At 37.3% G+C, this 18013-nt stretch overlaps 1 protein-coding gene across 2 annotated transcripts in view; it reads right to left on the bottom strand.

Annotated features, from left to right (window-relative positions):
• Positions 1-964: 964 nt before the first annotated feature.
• The window catches only part of DCX (doublecortin), a 173174-nt gene continuing 156125 nt past the window's right edge, over positions 965-18013 (bottom strand). For both annotated transcript variants that reach the window (XM_036016450.1, XM_036016451.1), the window contains exons 6-7: positions 15217-15311; positions 965-1225 (exon numbers count right to left, since the gene is read on the bottom strand). In XM_036016450.1, the coding sequence (XP_035872343.1) occupies positions 1169-1225; positions 15217-15311 (152 nt within the window). In that variant the 3' untranslated portion in view covers positions 965-1168. The remainder of the gene's footprint in view (positions 1226-15216; positions 15312-18013) is intronic.

Below are 18013 nucleotides of genomic sequence, written 5' to 3'. Positions count from 1 at the left end.
GGGAGAAACAGGAAGTAACATACAAGGGAGCCCCAATAAGGCTAACAACTGACTTCTCAATGGAAAAACCTCAAGCCAGAAGAGAATGGCAAGAAATACTCCAAGTAATGAGAACCAGAGGTCTGCAACCAAGGCTACTTCACCCAGCAAGGCTCTCAATCCAGATAGAAGGCCAAATAAGAAGCTTCCCAGACAAAAGCAGTCTAAAAGAATACACCTCCACCAAACCAGCTCTGCAAGAGATTCTAAAGGGACTTCTTTAAGGAAAGGAAGGAAAAGAGAGACAGAGAGAGGAACACACGTACATAAAAGACAATGAATAAATACCTATCAATAATAACCTTAAATGTAAATGGATTAAATGCTCCAATCAAAAGACATAGAATAGCTGAATGGATAAGAAAACATGACCCACAAATATGCTGCCTACAAGAGACCCACCTCAGGATAGTGGACCTGCACAGGCTGAAAGTGAAGGGCTGGAAACAAATCTTCCAAGCAAATGGACAGGAAAAAAAAAAAGCCGGGATAGCAATACTCAAATCACACAAAATAGACTTCTGAAAAATGTCCATAAAGAGAGACCCAGAAGGTCACTTCATAATACTCAAGGGAAGAATCCACCAAGAAGACATAAATATTGTAAATATATATGCACCCAACATACGGGCACCCAAATATATAAAGAAAATCTTAGAGGACTTCAAGAAAGATATGGACAGCAACACAATTATAGTACGGGATTTTAGCACCCCACTGTCAAAAATGAACAGCTCTTCCAAACAAAATATCAACAAAGATATTGAGGCATTGAACAATGCCTGACATGAAATAGACTTAACTGATATATAGAGAGCCCTTCATTCCAAAGAAGAAAAATACAAATTCTTTTCAAATGCACATGGAACATTTCCAAAGATAGACCACATGATAGGACACAAAACAAGTCTCAACAAATTCAAGAAAATTGAAATCATACAAAGCATTTTCTCTGACCACAAGGGACTGAAACTAGAAACTAACCCCAAAGGAAAAATCTGAAAACACTCAAAAACCATGGAAATTGAATAGTATGCTATTTAACAATGAATGCGTCAAGAATGCAACTAGGGAAGAAATCAAAAAGTTTCTGGAAACAAATGAAAATGAACTCACAACAACCCAAAACTTATGGAACACAGCAAAGGCAGTCCTGAGAAGGAAGTTCGTAGTGATACAGGCCTACCTAAAAAAGATAGAAACATTTCAAACAAACAACCTAACCCTACGAGAACTCGAGGAACAACAACAAAGACAGCCCAGAGCAAGCAGAAGAAAGGAAATAACCAAGATCAGAGCAGAAATAAATGACATAGAGACTAAAAGTAAAATTCTAACGATCAATAAATCCAGGAGCTGGATCTTTGAAAAGATAAACAAAATTTGGCAAGCCTTTAACAGGCTCATCAACAAAAAAAGAGAGAGGACCCAAGTAAACACAATCAGAAATGAAAGAGGAGAGATTACAATTGACACCACAGAAATACAAAGGATTGTAAGAAATTCCTACGAAGAACTGTATGCCAAGAAATTTTAAAACCTAGGTGAAATGGACAAATTTCTAGAAGAATATAATCTTCCCAAACTCAGTGAAGAAGAAGCAGAAAGCCTAAACAGATCAATAACAGCAGATGAAATTGAAGCAGTAATCAAAAAACTCCTGACACACAAAACCCTGGACTTGATGGTTTCACAGGAGAATTCTACAAAGCATTTAAGGAAGACATAACCCCTATCCTTCACAGACTATTCCAAAACATCCAAAAAGATGGAAGACTCCTAAACTCTTTTTATGAAGACAGTATCATCCTAATCCCAAAACGAGATAAAGGCTCAAGAAAGAAAACTTCAGACCAATATTGCTGAAGAACATAAATGCTAAAAACCTCAACAAAATATGTGAAAACTGCATCCAACAATATGTTTAAAAGATCATGCACCATGACCAAGTGGGATTCACCCCAGGAATATGCAAGCATGGTTCATCATTTGCAAATCAGTAAATGTAATACATCACATAAACAAATACAAAAACAAAAATCACATGATCATATCAATAGATGCAGAAAAAGTATTTGATAAGGTACAGAAACCGTTTATGATAAAAACACTCAGCAAAGCGGGCACTGAGAGAGCATTCCTCAACATAATTAAGGCCAATAGGAGAGACTTACAGCCAACATCATACTCAATGGGCAAAAACTAATATCTTTTCTATAAGATCAGGAACTAGAAAAGGTTGTCCACTTTCACCACTTCTATTCAATATATTACTGGAAGTTTTTGCCACAACGATCAGTCAAAAAAAGGAAATAAAAGGCATCCAAATTGGAAAGGAGGAAACAAAACTGTCATTGTTTGCAGATGACATGATAGTGTACATAGAAAATCCTATAGACTCGTCCAGAAAACTGTTTGACCTAATAGATGAATTTGGCAAAACAGTGGGATACAAAGTCAATATCCAGAAATCAAAGGCATTTTTGTGTACCAACAATGAAACAGCAGAGGCAGAAATCAAGAAAAAAATCCCATTCAGTATAGCAACAAGAAAAATAAAATACTTAGGAATAAACCTGACCAAGGAGTTAAAAGGCCTGTACTCAGAAAACTACACAACACAGAAGAAAGAAATTAAGGAAAACAGAAACAAATGGAAACATATATCGTGTTCATGAATCCGAAGAATTAGCATCATCAAAATGTCCATACTACCCAAAGCAATTTACAGGTTCAATGCAATACCTATTAAAGTACCAATGGCATATTTCACAGACATATAACAAACACCTAAAAAATTTATATGGAACCCATTTATGAATGACCCTGAATAGCTGCTGCAATTTTGAGAAAGAAGAGCAAAGTAGGAGGGATCACAGTACCTGATGCCAACCTGTATTACAAGGCTACTGTAATCAGAGCAGCCTAGTAGTGGTATAAAAACGGGCACATGGACCAGTGGAACAGCACAGAGAGCCCAGAAATAAACCCAAGTTTCTATGGTCAATTAATATTTGACAAAGGGGGCAGCAACATAAAATGGAGTAAAAGTAGCCCCTTCATCAAATGATGTTGGGAGAACTGGACAGCTATGTGCAAAAAAAATGAAATTTGAGCACCAACTTACACCATACAAAAAAATAATTTCAAGGTGGATAAAATTTTTTTAAAGATTTTATTTATTTATTTTTACAGAGGGAAGGGAGGGAGATAGAGAGATAGAAATATCAATGTGCGGTTGCTGGGGGTCATGGCCTGCAACCCAGGCATGTACCCTGACTGGGAATCGAGCCTGCGACACTTTGGTTTTCAGCCTGCACTCAATCCACTGAGTTATGCCAGCCAGGGCAATAAAAGTTTTAAGTATAAGCTGTGACACCGTTAAAGTCCTAGAGGAGAACATAGGCAGCAAAATCTCAGATATTTCACACAGAAACATTTTTACTGACATGTCCCCTAGAGCAAGGGACAAAAAAGGAAAGAATAAACAAATGGGATCTCATCAAAATAGAAAGCTTCTGCACAGCTGAAGAAAACAGTATTAAAATAAAAAGAGAACCAACTGTATAGGAAAACATATTTGCCAATGATACCTCAGAAAAGGGTTTAATCTCCAAAATATATAAAGAACTTACATGACTCCACTCTAAGAAGACAAGCAACCCAATTAAAAAATGAGCAAAGGACTTGAACAGACACTTCTCCAAGGAGGACATACAGAGGATCCAGAGACACATGAAAAGATGCTCAATATCGCTAGCTATCAGAAAGATGCAAATTAAAACCACAATGTGATACCACTTCACACCAGTCAGAGTGGCCATAATAAACAAAGCAACAAACAACAAGTGTTGGAGAGGTTGTGGAGAAAAGGGAACCCTAATGCACTGTTGGTGGGATTGCAGACTGGTACAACCACTATGGAAAACATTATGGAATTTTCTCAGAAAACTAAAAATGGATCTGCCTTTGGACCTAGCAATTCCACTGCTAGGATTATATCCTAAGAACCCTGAAACACCAATCCAAAAGAAACAATGCACCCCAATGTTCATAGCAACACAATTTACCATAGCCAAGTGTTGGAAGCAACCTAAGTGCCCATCAGTAAATGAATCAATCAAAAAACTATGGTATATTTACATGAGGGAATTCTATGCAGCAAAAAGAAGGAGCTCCTACCCTTTGCTACAGCATGGATTGAACTGGAAAGCATTATGCTAAGGAAAATAAGCCAGGTGGTGAAAGACAAATGCCATATGATCTCACATTTAACAGGAACCTAAACAACAAAACAAACAAGCAAAATATAACCAAAGATATTGAAACAGAGAACAGGCTGACAGTGACCAGAGGGAAGACGGGAGGGAATTTCAGGGGGAAAGGGGAAGCATTTACAGGAACAACTATAAAAGACACATGGACGAAAACTAGGGGGCAGGTGAAATGGGAGGGAGGTGGGGAGGGCTGAGAAGGCTATTCACAGGGAGTGTACTCTGAGTAAAGTCAAATAAAAAAGAGCCTTACAAGTGGGAATTTCCAGACAGGTCAAAAAGTGACAAAGAACACATGGAGAAAACCAAGAGGGGGTGAGATCAGGGGAGGGAGGTGGGGATGGTTGGGGTGGGGTGGGCTGGCATGGGAGTAAAAGACAAAACTGTACTTGAACAAAAATTAAAATAAAAATTTAAAGGAGTCTTTTGTGAATATTTGAATGTGAGCTTATTTCAGGCTCTGAGAAAACTGCCTGTACAAATGCCTAACCAAGATAATGTACCCCATCAACCTACTTCCAAAGTATTTCCTGATGCTTCCATTTCCAAGAATTAGAATTCATGGCTTTAATAATGTCTCAAGCATTGTCTTTTGTTTTTAGGGGATGAGAGAATAAAATGGCATTTGATTTCCCATTGTTCCCAGAGCTCTATTTGGAGATCCTTGGGACTTACTTCACCCATTGTCAAAAAATTAATGATTTTCAAATCTATTACTCTTTCTTTCAATCTCTCTCTCTTTTTTCTTTAAATCTATTCATATGAAATTTGCTTGGATGCCCAATACATCAAAAATAAGGTGTAGTTGTTTTAGTGGAATCAGACAATTGGGAGGCAGAATCTCATCTACTTTCAAATGAAGCACAATTTGAAACCCACTATTTTCATTCACATTATCAACAAAATACTAAAGGAAACTAGAAATTTTAGGGACAATTCTGTGCATATTCAAGAGACCTACCTTGCTAAAATGAAGACACAAAACTTCAGTAGGGAACTGTCCAAGAAAATTGGAAAATACAGTTTGTCTTTGAGGTAGAAGTAAGTAAAGATGAGGAAGAAGAAAAAGAATGGAAAGAAGAAGGACTTATTTATCTAACATTGAGAATGCTTTTTGATGGGACAAATAGGGCAGAAAAAGTTTTAGGCAGCTTAGATTGGAAAGAGGAGTAAAGTATATTCAGAAAAATATGGTTTTAATTCTGGCTAATTAGTACTATGGCATTGAACAGCCTTTTGAGTCTTGGTTTCTTCATCAATAAAATGCAGACTTTAGAATCGACAATCTGTAATGTCTCTATTATTTGGAACTGTTAAAATATTAAATCATTAAAAAACACAACAAAGGCAACTACAGAAAACTGACTTACCTCTCACCAATCCACCATCCTTTACTTTTACAAATCAAGGGTTTGAAAACTTTTTTGTAAATGGCTAGACAGTATATATTTTGGGCTCCCTTTGCTGGCCAAATACAGTTTTTGCTACACAGTCTTATTTGTGTTTTATTTCATTTATGACCCTTTAAAGATGTAAGAAACATTTTTCACATCAAAGTTTCATCTACAAACAACCAAGACAAAGGCAAGACTTGACAACCTTGTTTTGTTTTAAACTACCAAGCAAGAGTTCTTAAAAACTGATAAACAAGTAGGAATTACAAGACTGAAAAAACTACAGGAGTGCAATAAAAACTTGTGAAATTGAATTGAGACAAAATGGCATAGAATGGAGCTGCATCTCTGAAGAGATTTAGTTCTTCAGTACTTGAGTAAAGTGAAAATTGAAAAATAGTCAAAAGTACCTTTGAGCTCTGGACTTCAATAATAGTGGAGAAAGATTCTCTGAAAATCTGCTTTTACATAAATGTAGTAACACTGGGAAAATGGTCAAAGTCAACTCTTTCAGAACTCTAGAAATTAACCAAAGGCTTGCAGCAAAATACCCAAAGTATTTTGAATAAGGATTCAAGAAAAATGGATAAATCTCAGTTAAGAATATGCATGTGCTGGTGCTTTAATTCATCTTATTTCCATTCTCCCTCTCCCCAAATACAGGGTAGCTTTTAAAACACAGGTGGCAAACACAAGGCCCATGGGCTGAATCCACCCCTCCACCGGTGTTTTATCTGACCCAGCACCCTGTTTCTACATGGAGGCAGCACCGAGCTCTTTGCCCCTAGTTAAGGAGCAGTTACATTTACATTTACACAGTCCTAAAATTACATTCGGCCCTTTGAAGGCAACTGTGAAGCTGATGTGGCCCCCAGTGAAAATGACTTTGACACCCTTGTTTTAAAACTAATAAACTCTCCACTACAGTATCTGAAAAAACTGCACCCTAGCAGTCACTGGATATTACAGAATGGGGTGGGAGCTCCCCAAAATGTCCCATACTCTGAGAATTGTCACTTTTTATTTTATTTTTTTAATTGTTGTTCAAGTACAGTTGTCTGCATTTCCCACCACCACTCTACCCCACCCCAACCATCCCCACCTCCCTCCCCTGATCCCACCCCCTCTTGGTTTTTTCCATGTGTTCTTTGTCACTTTTTGACCTGTCTGGAAATTCCCACTTGTAAAGCTCTTTTTTATTTGACCTTACTCATAGAACACTCCCTGTGAACAGCGTTTTCAGGGAGCATTCATTAGCTACAATTGTTTAAAATCACAGCTGCCTAAGATGGGAGAAACATTTGGGGCAAACGAAGCTACTTAAAACCTTAAAAGGAAAAGCTGGAAAATTAATGTCCATAGGGGACTTTGAAAGGCTCCAACATATTTCTAGTTGTCTCTAAAGCCAGGTACATGTTCAGGACAGTGTGTATTCTCAAAAAAAAAAAAGACCTGAAAAACTCCTAAAATCTCACCTCTGGTTAGCCTTGAGGCCTTGTGTAAGCAGCAATTGAAGACTAAGACAGAGTTGTAAACTGCCTGACAGAGCATTGAAATTTTGCCCCAGCACACACACAGAGCCCTCAGCAAAGGCTGGGAGACTTATTGGATCAAGGCATTCAAGGTAATGTAGAAAAATTGTCCTTCAAGTACTGAGTATAAATCAAGACAATTCCTAGATAAACAAAGACAGATTATTCATTACTAAAAAACATGTCCTACAAGAAATACTAAAGAAAGTCTTTCAGGGAGAAATGAAAGGACAACAGACAGTAATTCAAATCCCCATAAGAAATAAAAACATTGATAAAAATTTATTTTTGTACTCTTCTTCTATAACCCAATTCAAAAGACAACTGCATGAAATAGTAATTGCAAAAATGTGTTGGTGGACTTATATATAATGATGTAATTTGTATGTCAATAAGAGCACAAAGGGAGGGTAGAAAGGAACAGTGCTATATTATGACAAAATGTATATATACACAATAGAAATTAAGTTGATATTAATTCAAAGTAGATTGTATTAAGCATTGTTGATTATAAACTACAGGGAAAACACTAAGAAAATAACTCAAAATAAATTAGTAAGAATACAACAAGGGAATTAAAATGATATACTGGAAATATGCTCTGTTCAGAAATCAAGGGATAAAGGAACAAAAATGATATAAGACAACTACAAAATAGCAAAATGGGATATAATTCCTACATTCCTAGTAATTGCATTAAATGTAAATAAATTAAAAACTCCAATGAAAATGTGGAGACTGGTAGAATAGATTAAAGATGAAAACACGATCCCATTCTATGCTGTTTGAAAGAGACAAAATTTAGATTTAAAGACACAAATACACTGAAAGTAAAGAGATGAAAAAAGACTTATGCAGTTAGTAACCAAAAGGGAGTTGGAGTGACTATACTAATATAAAAAAAAAATAGAATTTACACTGTATTGAGTGTTTACCACCTCAAGCTGAGTTTCCTTCTATTATCATTTATCCCGCCTAGGCACTCCTCCAACACCACACACTCCTCCAACTCCACACACACCCCTCTCCCCGGCAATCACCACACTGTTGTGTGTGTCCATAAGTTTTTTCTCTTTTTCTCTTTTTTGTTCAATCCCTCCATCCCCCTCAAACCAGTTCCCCCAACCTACACCTGTCAGCATGCTATCTATGATTCTATCTCTATTTTGCTTGTTAGTTTACTTTGTTCTTTAGATTTCACATATGAGTGAAATAATATGGTATTTGTCTTTCTCTAACTGGCTTATTTTACTTAATATGTTCTCCAGGTCCATCCATGCTGTTGCAAAGGGTAGGTGTCCTACAGTCATTGAAGGCCAGGCAGGTTCACATGGGATTCAGGCAGATGGAATAAAATTTGCAGAGCTGGTGAGATGTCTGACATGCCTTTATTCTGGAGTAAAGCAATCCTTGCTCCCCACAAGCCAAGAGATGTACTGTAGGAAGAGCTGACTCCCTTATATACGAAGTGCACACAAAGTGCCAATATTGACCTTCTAGTTATGTAACAGAACTTCATTTTACACATGTGGGCACTTACTCAAGGCCATATGAATGCTGCCAAGCCACAGTTGCCCAGACATCTGTGTGAGGGAGCCTGACTGACTCCATTTTCTCTACAGTAGGATTCCTTTTTTTTTTGTGGCTGAGTAGTATTCCATTGTGTAAAGGTAACAGCTTTTTTTTTATCCACTCATCTACTGATGGACACATGGGCTGCTTTCAAATTTTGGCTATTGTAAATAATGCTGTGATGACCCCAATAAATTCAATAGAAAGGAAAAAAACAAAAAAATAACATTCCCTCAAAAGAGAAAAATATAGACTTCAAGACAAAAAATTGTTACTAGAGAGAAAGAAGTACATTTTATAATGATAAAAAGGTCAATACATCCAAAAACATAGTTATAAATATATATGCACTTTAACAATAGAGCACCCAAATACATGAAACAAAAATAATGACTGAATTGAAGGGAGAAATAAACAACTCAACTATAATAGTTGAAGACTTAAATACCCTGGACCTTTAATAATGGATAGAAAAACTAGGCAAAAAATCAATAAGGAAAAAGAAGATTTGAATAATACTACAAACAATTACACATCCCCAAAGTACTCCATACAACAACAGTAGGATATAAATTCTTCTCAAACATTCTGCAAGGTTGATCATATATTAGGTCATAAAACAAGTCTCAAGAAATCTAAAAGTACTGAAATTATACAGAATATGTTCTTTAACTACAGTGTAACTAAATTAGAAAGCAATAACAAAGATATTTGGGAAATTCACAATGTAAAAATTAAACAAGGCACTGCTAATAGACAATGAAGAAATTGTAAGGAGTACTAGCAAATACTCTTGAGATAAATAAAAATGAAATAAATAATATAGCAGAAGTTACAGGATCCAGCTAATGCAGTGCTCAGAAGGAAATTTACATGACATGTTCAGTATGTGCTAACTCATAGGAAACAGATAGTAGTAGATTAGTGGCTGCCAGGGCAGGGAAGTGGAGGGGAAAGGGCTCTGACTACCAATGGGTGATGAATATATTCCTGCAAAAATGTGTTACTATATATACTAAGAACCATTAAACTGTACACGTTAAAAAGGTGTATATTGTAGTATGTGAAATATATCTGAAGAAGTGCTTATTTTTTTAAAAAAATAGTAGTTTTGAAAATCTCTTACATCAACAATTAAATACTATTTATGTGATTTCTGAGTATGAAACCCTATACAGTGATATGCGAGTATATGCATATAGTAATATTCATCATGTAATGACATGTAAAAATATGAGAAAGTTTTGTAGCAGTTTTTTCCTATGATTACATTGTAACTATTGATGAATTCCACAAGTTAAATTTACATAAAATACAAATCACTGTAGTATTGAGGTCAGAATTAGGATTCAGTAGATCTAGGTTCTAGGCCTAGATTGCCATTTAACTTCCCCCTTTTAGAGCCTTTGTTCCTATATCTGAAAATAATGACATATGTGGACTATAAAATCTTAAGGGTTCCTTGTAGCTCTAAAATTCTGTAAAATAAAATTCATATAATTTCATTTTGGTTTTCTTTAGTTATACCAAAGCAAGGGAAATGAAACAGACACTGCCAAGTTAGTTCCCTGGACTACTTCGAGGCAGTACAAAAAGGCCTTTTCTTTTTTAAAAATACTTTATTTACTTTTAGAGAGAGGGGAAAGGAGAGTGAGAGGGAAAGTCACATTAATGTGTGGTTGCCTCTCCCATGCTCCCAACCAGGGACCTGGCATGCAATGCCCTGAGTGGGAACTAAATCAGCGACCCTTTGGTCTGAAGGCCAGCTCTCAATCCACTGAGCCATACCAGCCAGGGCCAAAAAGGCGTTTTCATTATGGAGACCACTTGGAGTCTAACCACCATGTACCACTGGGCTTCAGCATTCACCCCTGCTCTTAATTGTTCATGGAACATACCTTTCAGTGTAGTTGGTTGGCTGGTGGAAATAATTATCTGAGAAAATTGTTCCAGTCTCTTATCTCAGAGGACAGGGAGATAGGCCTCAGGGCAAAATTGTGAGTAGACTCCACTAGCAGCTGCTATGATTTGGAATGGGCAGGGTATGATGAAGGCTATGGAGAGAACCCATATAACTAGGCCTAAGTATGAACTTCTGTTCTCCATCAATTTATTTAATATTCAAAATATACTTCCTTGTATGGGTAGAACAATGTTCAGGAAAAGGAATTATCTCAGCATTCTGTTTTTTTTATTGATATGTAGAAATACAGAAACAAAAGTGTTGCTTAACAATACAAATAATTTGCACCTGAAATTCATTTGCTAAGTCCCTTGGAGCCCTACAGAACAAAATGTCTATACTCTTGCATTAGATAAAAAAAATCTTGGTCTCTGGTCCAAGATGCTTACAGTGTGAGTGAAGTCAGATAGAAGTTTTGAGAAACCTGGCTTTCAGTTTGGGTTTACTTTTCCTCAAATATGCCCTGAACTTTTCTGACGGTATGGTTTTGTTTTTGCTGATTTTTTAAAAGCTGTAATTTCCTGTTCTCTTCACCAGCCATCAAATGCCTACCCAGGCTTAAAGGCCCCACTTAAAAGTCAGTAATCTGTAAAGCTTTCCTTGTCTTCCACCCTCTTTTGTGCTCCTGCAGTCCTTTTGTTTGTTCTTGATTACACTACCAAAATCCACTTACAGTGGTGTCAGGACTCTCCTTTATTCACCCAAACTCTCTCCCCAAGCACTTACTGGATGACCAAAAAAAAAAAAAAGTCTGGAAATGCAGAGGAAAATATATATTTAAATAATATTAGTTGTATTTATAAATAATATGTATAATACATTTTCTTCAATCTCCAGACAGCTCTGCAAGCAAAATGCCTCCAAATTTAAAGCCATGAGTACAAACACTGATCTGGAAAAAATATAAAAATAAATGAAAAATGTTCCCTATGTTTCTGCTTCTTGGACATCTTTAATATGTTACCTTTTCCAAATTGTTGAATCACATTTGGCCTTCTTTAACTTCAGCTCTTCCTTTTTCTCGTCTGTAAAATAGAAATGCTACCTGCCCTATCTTTTTCACAAGGTTATCACAAGAGTAAATGAGAAAATGGCTATGCAAAGCATGAAATGTGCTTTGTGCTATGCAGCACAAAAATGTAAAATGTTGTTCTCATTAACTATATGCAGATTTACTTTGTGTCCATATTGTAGCACTTGAGTATGTGGACTTTGGCTAACCCCATCTCAGCTGCATTAAAGATAATTCTCCATGAGCTGCTTAAGAGAGGAAACCAAAAGGTTGATTACAGCTCTGGGCCCTGTCACAGCCATCAAAAGTTACAAAAGGGATGCTGGGACTTGAAGTTTGTTTCCAATTGCACAGGAGGAAAGTCATGGCCTTAGCCACCTGCTTCCTTTCTCCACTATGACTTCCTTTTAGGTCCACTCGGATGGACATTCAGATGAGATCTGCTTAGGCCCACTGCCCAAGGACCTTAATAGGGCTAAAGTTCAGGTAGCTGTGTGAAAGGAGGAGCAAGAAGCCAAGACCTGAGCCCCAGGTGACTGAGCCAAGGTCACAAGATTCTTTTTAGCTTATTTAGAAAAACAAGTTTACTTTCCATCATTGATGGCCTAAGCATGAGGCTCTTGTTTCCTGATAGGATGCACTGAGAGGCACAGAATCACTACTATGACACTTGTGCTTAAATGCACAATCTGAATTTAATCACAAGGAAATAACAGACAAACCTAAATCAAAAAACACTCCACCAAATAACTGGCCTGTACTCCTCAATTCTACAATACACTATTCTAAAAGGTTTTTTAAAAAACACTGAGGAACTTTAATAAATTAAAGAATACTAAAGAGACATGACAACTAAAGACAATGTGTCATCCTGGATTGGATTCTGGACCAAAAAAAAGAAAGTTATTAGGGCAATCGATAACATTTGAATATGGATTGTAGAGTATATAATAGTATCACATTAGTGCAAATTTTCTGATTTTGATAATTATAATGTGTTTATGAAAGAAAATGTTCTTATTCTTAGGAAATATACACTAAAGTATTAGGAAGTTAAACAGCATGATGTCTTCAATTTAGCAACTTAATCCAAGATGGTTAAAATATTGTAAAATATGTGTATGTGCATGTGTGTGTGTGTGTGTGTGTGTGTGCGTGTGTAAAGAGAGAGAAAAATAGAGGGAGGGAGAGAGACAGAACACAAAAAATAAAGTCAATGGTGCAAAATATATGCAACTGGTCAATCCGTGTATAGATTATACAGAAATTCTTTATTATTCTTGCAACTTTTCTGTAAATTTGGGATGATATCAAAGTGATAAATTTAAAAATTAGTGAAAATTATACCAAAACATAATTTTTTAAAAACTTTGATCCAAAAATTATATAATTCACTATTTAATGTTTGTTTGCTTAGCTGTCATAAAACAGGTTATTTAAAAATAAATTGAAACACTGAATATCCCACAGTGAAGAGATGAGGGTATGACAATCTTGCCATCTATATCTTGTTCTAGTCCTTCAGTTGTTGAACTATATTTTAGAATGAAGTAATAAATAAATAAATAAATAAATAAATAACACAAATAGCCTGCAAAGGCAACCAGGAGAAATAATTTAACAACACCAGCACTCACCTCAGTGGGCTTATGAATTGAGCACTCAGCCTAAATGAACTGAACATACATGTGAAAAGCAGAGAACTCAAGTGTGCATACCAAGTAAATGCCCATGCTGCTCCCAGTTTTTTGGTGATGGTACTAATGGAAGTTGCTGGTGTAGCTCATACTTTCCAGGAAAAAATTAAGGACAGAAATGCATAAGGAAAAGATAAAGTAAGAAGTAATGCAGCATAGGATGTTCTGTGTAGACAGTGGAACAATAGAAGTAAGCTATTCCCCATCTTCGAATGTCCACACTAACAAGCTTTGCTGCTCAGAAGAATAACTGACAGCTGACTGTGAAAGCAATTTTCATCCATCTCACAATCTCTGGGTAGTGTTGGCTATAAAGGCAGTTGAGCAACTCCTCCTTTGGGGAAACCAAATAGCTCAGCAGGACAATTAGGAGGTCCTGGTCAGGGTCAGTACCAGCAGTTAAAAGGGGCACTAAAGGAATGCAACAGACATTAGGAATGATGGAGCAGGTAATGGTCAGATTAACCAGGAAAATAAAACCCTGATGCAGAGAGAAGGAAATGAAAATGGATGTCAGGCAGTAGTGTGCTGTTAAATATTTAACCACTGACTTTATGTGGGAAAAAACAATCTTGATATGTAATCTTTGCTGATTTCCATGGTGTAAATCTTCCCACCACAGCAACATTCTAGTTAACAACACAATGTTACTGAACACTGAGTTACAATCAAGTTTCATGACCTAGTGCAAACTAACTCTAGCATACTGTTGGCATTGACCTGGGTACCAGTCTTCTGTCTGTTACTACCTAGCTATGTTATCCTACTAAGTGACTTAATGATTCCAGGTTGCAACTTCCTCATCTGTAAAATATTAACCTCACAAGATCACTGAGAGAATCAAATGAAGCTAGTTTATTTCCATCCAAGATCTCCAGTTCTGACTATTTACGGTTCTGTGATAAAGTTGGCCACATTGGTGGCTGTTGCCTTTTCTCATATCATACCAAGTCTTGTGAACAGGCAAAAGACAAGAGAATCCTACAGGAAGCTGCTCTAGAGTGTGGTAATCAGAGCAGAAACCACACTTACATCACCTCAGAGATGACATCCAAGGCAGTGACCACTCCAGATTTTCTATACTGAAGACATTTCAGAGTGGAGATCTGTTTGGGAAGTGGAGCTAGAGAGTCTAACACTTCTGTTATTTTAATGTTATATTTATTTGAGATGACTTAGAAGTGTACCATGGTGCCTAAGGCCAATGCAATATATATGTTTTTTCTTCCTATGTTGTACCAGACTATGCCTGGTAAAGAATACATAGTGAAAGTATGGTCTGTTCATATTTTGATGTCCAGCAAATCTAAAGTAACTCAGTGCTAACTTTCTTTGACTGCTATATATTTATGTCATTCCATTGGCTGGTGCCTGGAGGACATAAATCAACTTTAAGGCCCTCTTTGCTATGCCTCTGAACTAGACAAGTGCTCAACCCATCCCCTGAGCCATTATTTAGTGACCATTAACTCAGAATGTGTTTTTGAGACCTCTGTACCTCTTCCTTTTGGTTAAATGTAATCTGGAGTAAATAAATAAGGGATCAGAGGTACAAATAAAAGGGACTGGAAGCTTGGCTCCTGCTGGGATTCCCAGGGTTTCATGCAGATGGACCACATGTAAGGCAATTCTGGCCTTGATGTGCTGTTGAAGTTGATGAAAGAAAACTCATCCAGCTAATCACAGAAGTCCAAAGTGCAAAAGTGTTTAGTAAGGTATAAGAGACATAATACCTTGTGCTTCCGGAGGCTGCCGGGACTGGTGGGCGTAGAGATGGGAGACTGCTTAGACTTTGGGGTAGAGAGCTGGCTGCTGGAGGTTCCATTTGCTAGCCCAAGGCAAGAGAAAAGGAAGGGATAAAAATCAATAGCATACAAAAAAAAAAAAAAAACCCAACTTATCCTTCCCCCCCTGAAAACACTAAGAACACTGAAACAAGGCACACATATAAACAAATGATATGATGAGTAGGACAAAGGTAGAAAGAAACGTATTCCTCAGAAAGATAAGAAGTGCAATCCTCAAGGTAATTAGAACCCTAAGCAGTGCAAGGCAGCAATCTTTCCACCATTTCCCCTGAGTGCTTCCAATTACAGGATCTGGTTCTTTTCAAACCTTTTTCATATTCATTACCAAGTTTGACCCTAACAACATTTCTGTGAGGTAGTCTGGGAACACATTTTTTTGTTTCAATTTTGTGAGAAAATTTGTGCTTTGCTTTAAATGAGAGGAAATACGGGTGGTTTGGACCAGGGCATATCCGTTTTGGTGACAGATGATGTGTGGCAGGAAAAGAAAACTCCAAAAGTTTCTTATGCTCTGTAACTGTAACACTTGCAAAATTTCACACAGGACTGTAGAAGCTGACCAGTCGTAACCAAAGCAACAGCCAGTTACTCAAGGTCGTACACTGACTCCCAAGATAAAAGCTCCTGTGCTCTGTAGCTTCTGCAAATTCCTCCTGCGTTTTCTCTTTGTCTCCCATATAAAGTAGCTAGACCTAACTTCCGCAGTCAGCTTCTGTAACCTTGCTTCACCACATAGGTAGGAAGCCCGGGACTATTTAAACCCCGGGAGCGTGAGGATCGGTGCTCAGAGGATTTGGATGTTAACCACCCCCTCTGGGTCCCCAGGTAATAAAGTTTGTGCTTCGTTATCTCCCCGCGTGTGGGTGGATTTTCCACAACAATGTGGGACATGCAGGACAGCCCCATTGTCAATCTCTCCCTACTCTCTCTTTTCCTGATCAATTTATCGCCCTCTACATACACACAAACACACACACACTCTCTTTCTCTTCCGTGCCTCATCCTAGGCAAAAATATCAGAAGGAAAGAGAAGGAGGCTAATCAGGAAGAGTAAAAAGTATAGGAGAAACACAGAATGAAACATACAGAAAAGCTAACACAGCAAAAGGAAGGGAGGAGAGAAATAAAAAATAAGTGAGAAAGATGCCCTGGCTGGTGTGGATCAGTGGTTGAGCACTGGCCTGAGAATCATAGGGTCGCTGGACAGATTCCCAGTTAGAGCACATGCCTGGGTTTCTGGCCAGGTCCCCAGCTGGGGGAGCGTGAGAGACAAGCACACACTGATGTTTCTCTCCTTCTCTTTCTCCCTCCCTTCTCCTCTGTCCATAAATAAATAAAATCTTTAAAAAATAAGTGAGAGAAACAAATAAAGAATGGAGGATAGGGGAGACAGGGAGATAGGGTAAGAGATTAGGAGAAGAGAAGAATGAAGAAATTTGAATAAGGACAGAAATAAAGACAGTCAAAAAAAGGTGGCCAAAGTCAAAGTGTAGTCCAATTTGTCTCCAGTCAATAAAATGCTAAAAATGAGAGATTTAGTATTAAATATCTTCATATTCAGTTGTGTTTGCATTTATTTTATATTCCCTTGCTAATGATGTTTTCAAATATCCAATCAATTAAAAAGAAATGAAATGCATTGAATGGGACAATTAAACAGCTTTCAAAGTTGATTTATGTTCAGATATCTCATGCTAAAATTATATTTTTAATCTAAACACCTACGTTATTTATCAGAGATATTCTGAAAGGTGCTTTACAGATAAAGGCAAATATGCCAATGGTGTGAGGATAGGGGAAGAGGGAGGGAGAAGGAAAGAAAAAGGAAGAAGGGAAGGCAGGAGTGAGGGAGGATAAGGAGAGAGAGAGAGAGAATAAAAAAATTGAAAAAGTTAAGCAGGATCATGGCCCAAGTGTATTGCCATTAGTCCCACAGGTAAAGCACAAACTGCTGTGTTGTAAATATTTTCTGAGGGTATATTTCTTCTATACCACTTATGGTAATGTTTCCCTAGATTCTGTGACCTGCATACCAATTGTAGAGATGGAAGGGACATTGGTGTTTTGTTTGCTGCATTTAACCAACTGCAAGTGAGCTGAAAAATGGGGACTTAGGCATCCACTGTCTGGCTTTGCCTGTGTATTCACTCATCTCTTACCCATTCATTGAGAGACATTTCTCTCTGGTACAGCTTTCTGGAAATCACTCATTCATTTGGCCAATCATTACAGGGCACTTTCTCTAAGCTAGGTCAAGTATTAGACATTGGAGTTTCAGAGATGAGTAAATTACTTCCTGTAGTGAGATAGGCAAGAACACAGTGGGCTAAGTGCTGTGACAAACCCATGTAAGGGTATTACTGGAGCTCAGAAGAAAGGCTTTGAAATCAGGGAACTGGGAAATAAACAAGAGGAGGCAACACCTGAAAAAGGCTTGAAAATGACTGGAATAGACAGATTTATAGAGACAGGAGGTACATCAATTGTTACTAGGGGCTTGCTAGGAGGAGTGGGAGGAAGGATGGTCTGGGAGAAATAGTGTCTGCTAATAGGTAAAGAGTTTCTTTTAGGGGAATAAAGACGTTTTGGCATTAAATAGTGGTTATTGTTGCACAACTCTGTGGCTAAACTAAAAACCATTAAATTGTAGATTTTAAATGAGTAAATTGTTTGCTATGTGACTTGTATCTCAATAAAGTCATAAAAGGGATGAATTGGAACT

The sequence above is a fragment of the Phyllostomus discolor genome, chromosome X (genome assembly GCF_004126475.2).
Source record: "Phyllostomus discolor isolate MPI-MPIP mPhyDis1 chromosome X, mPhyDis1.pri.v3, whole genome shotgun sequence".
NCBI classification, from domain to species: Eukaryota; Metazoa; Chordata; class Mammalia; order Chiroptera; family Phyllostomidae; genus Phyllostomus; species Phyllostomus discolor.
Note: the sequence above shows the minus strand (reverse complement) of the source record. Positions and strands in the feature narration are given on the sequence as shown.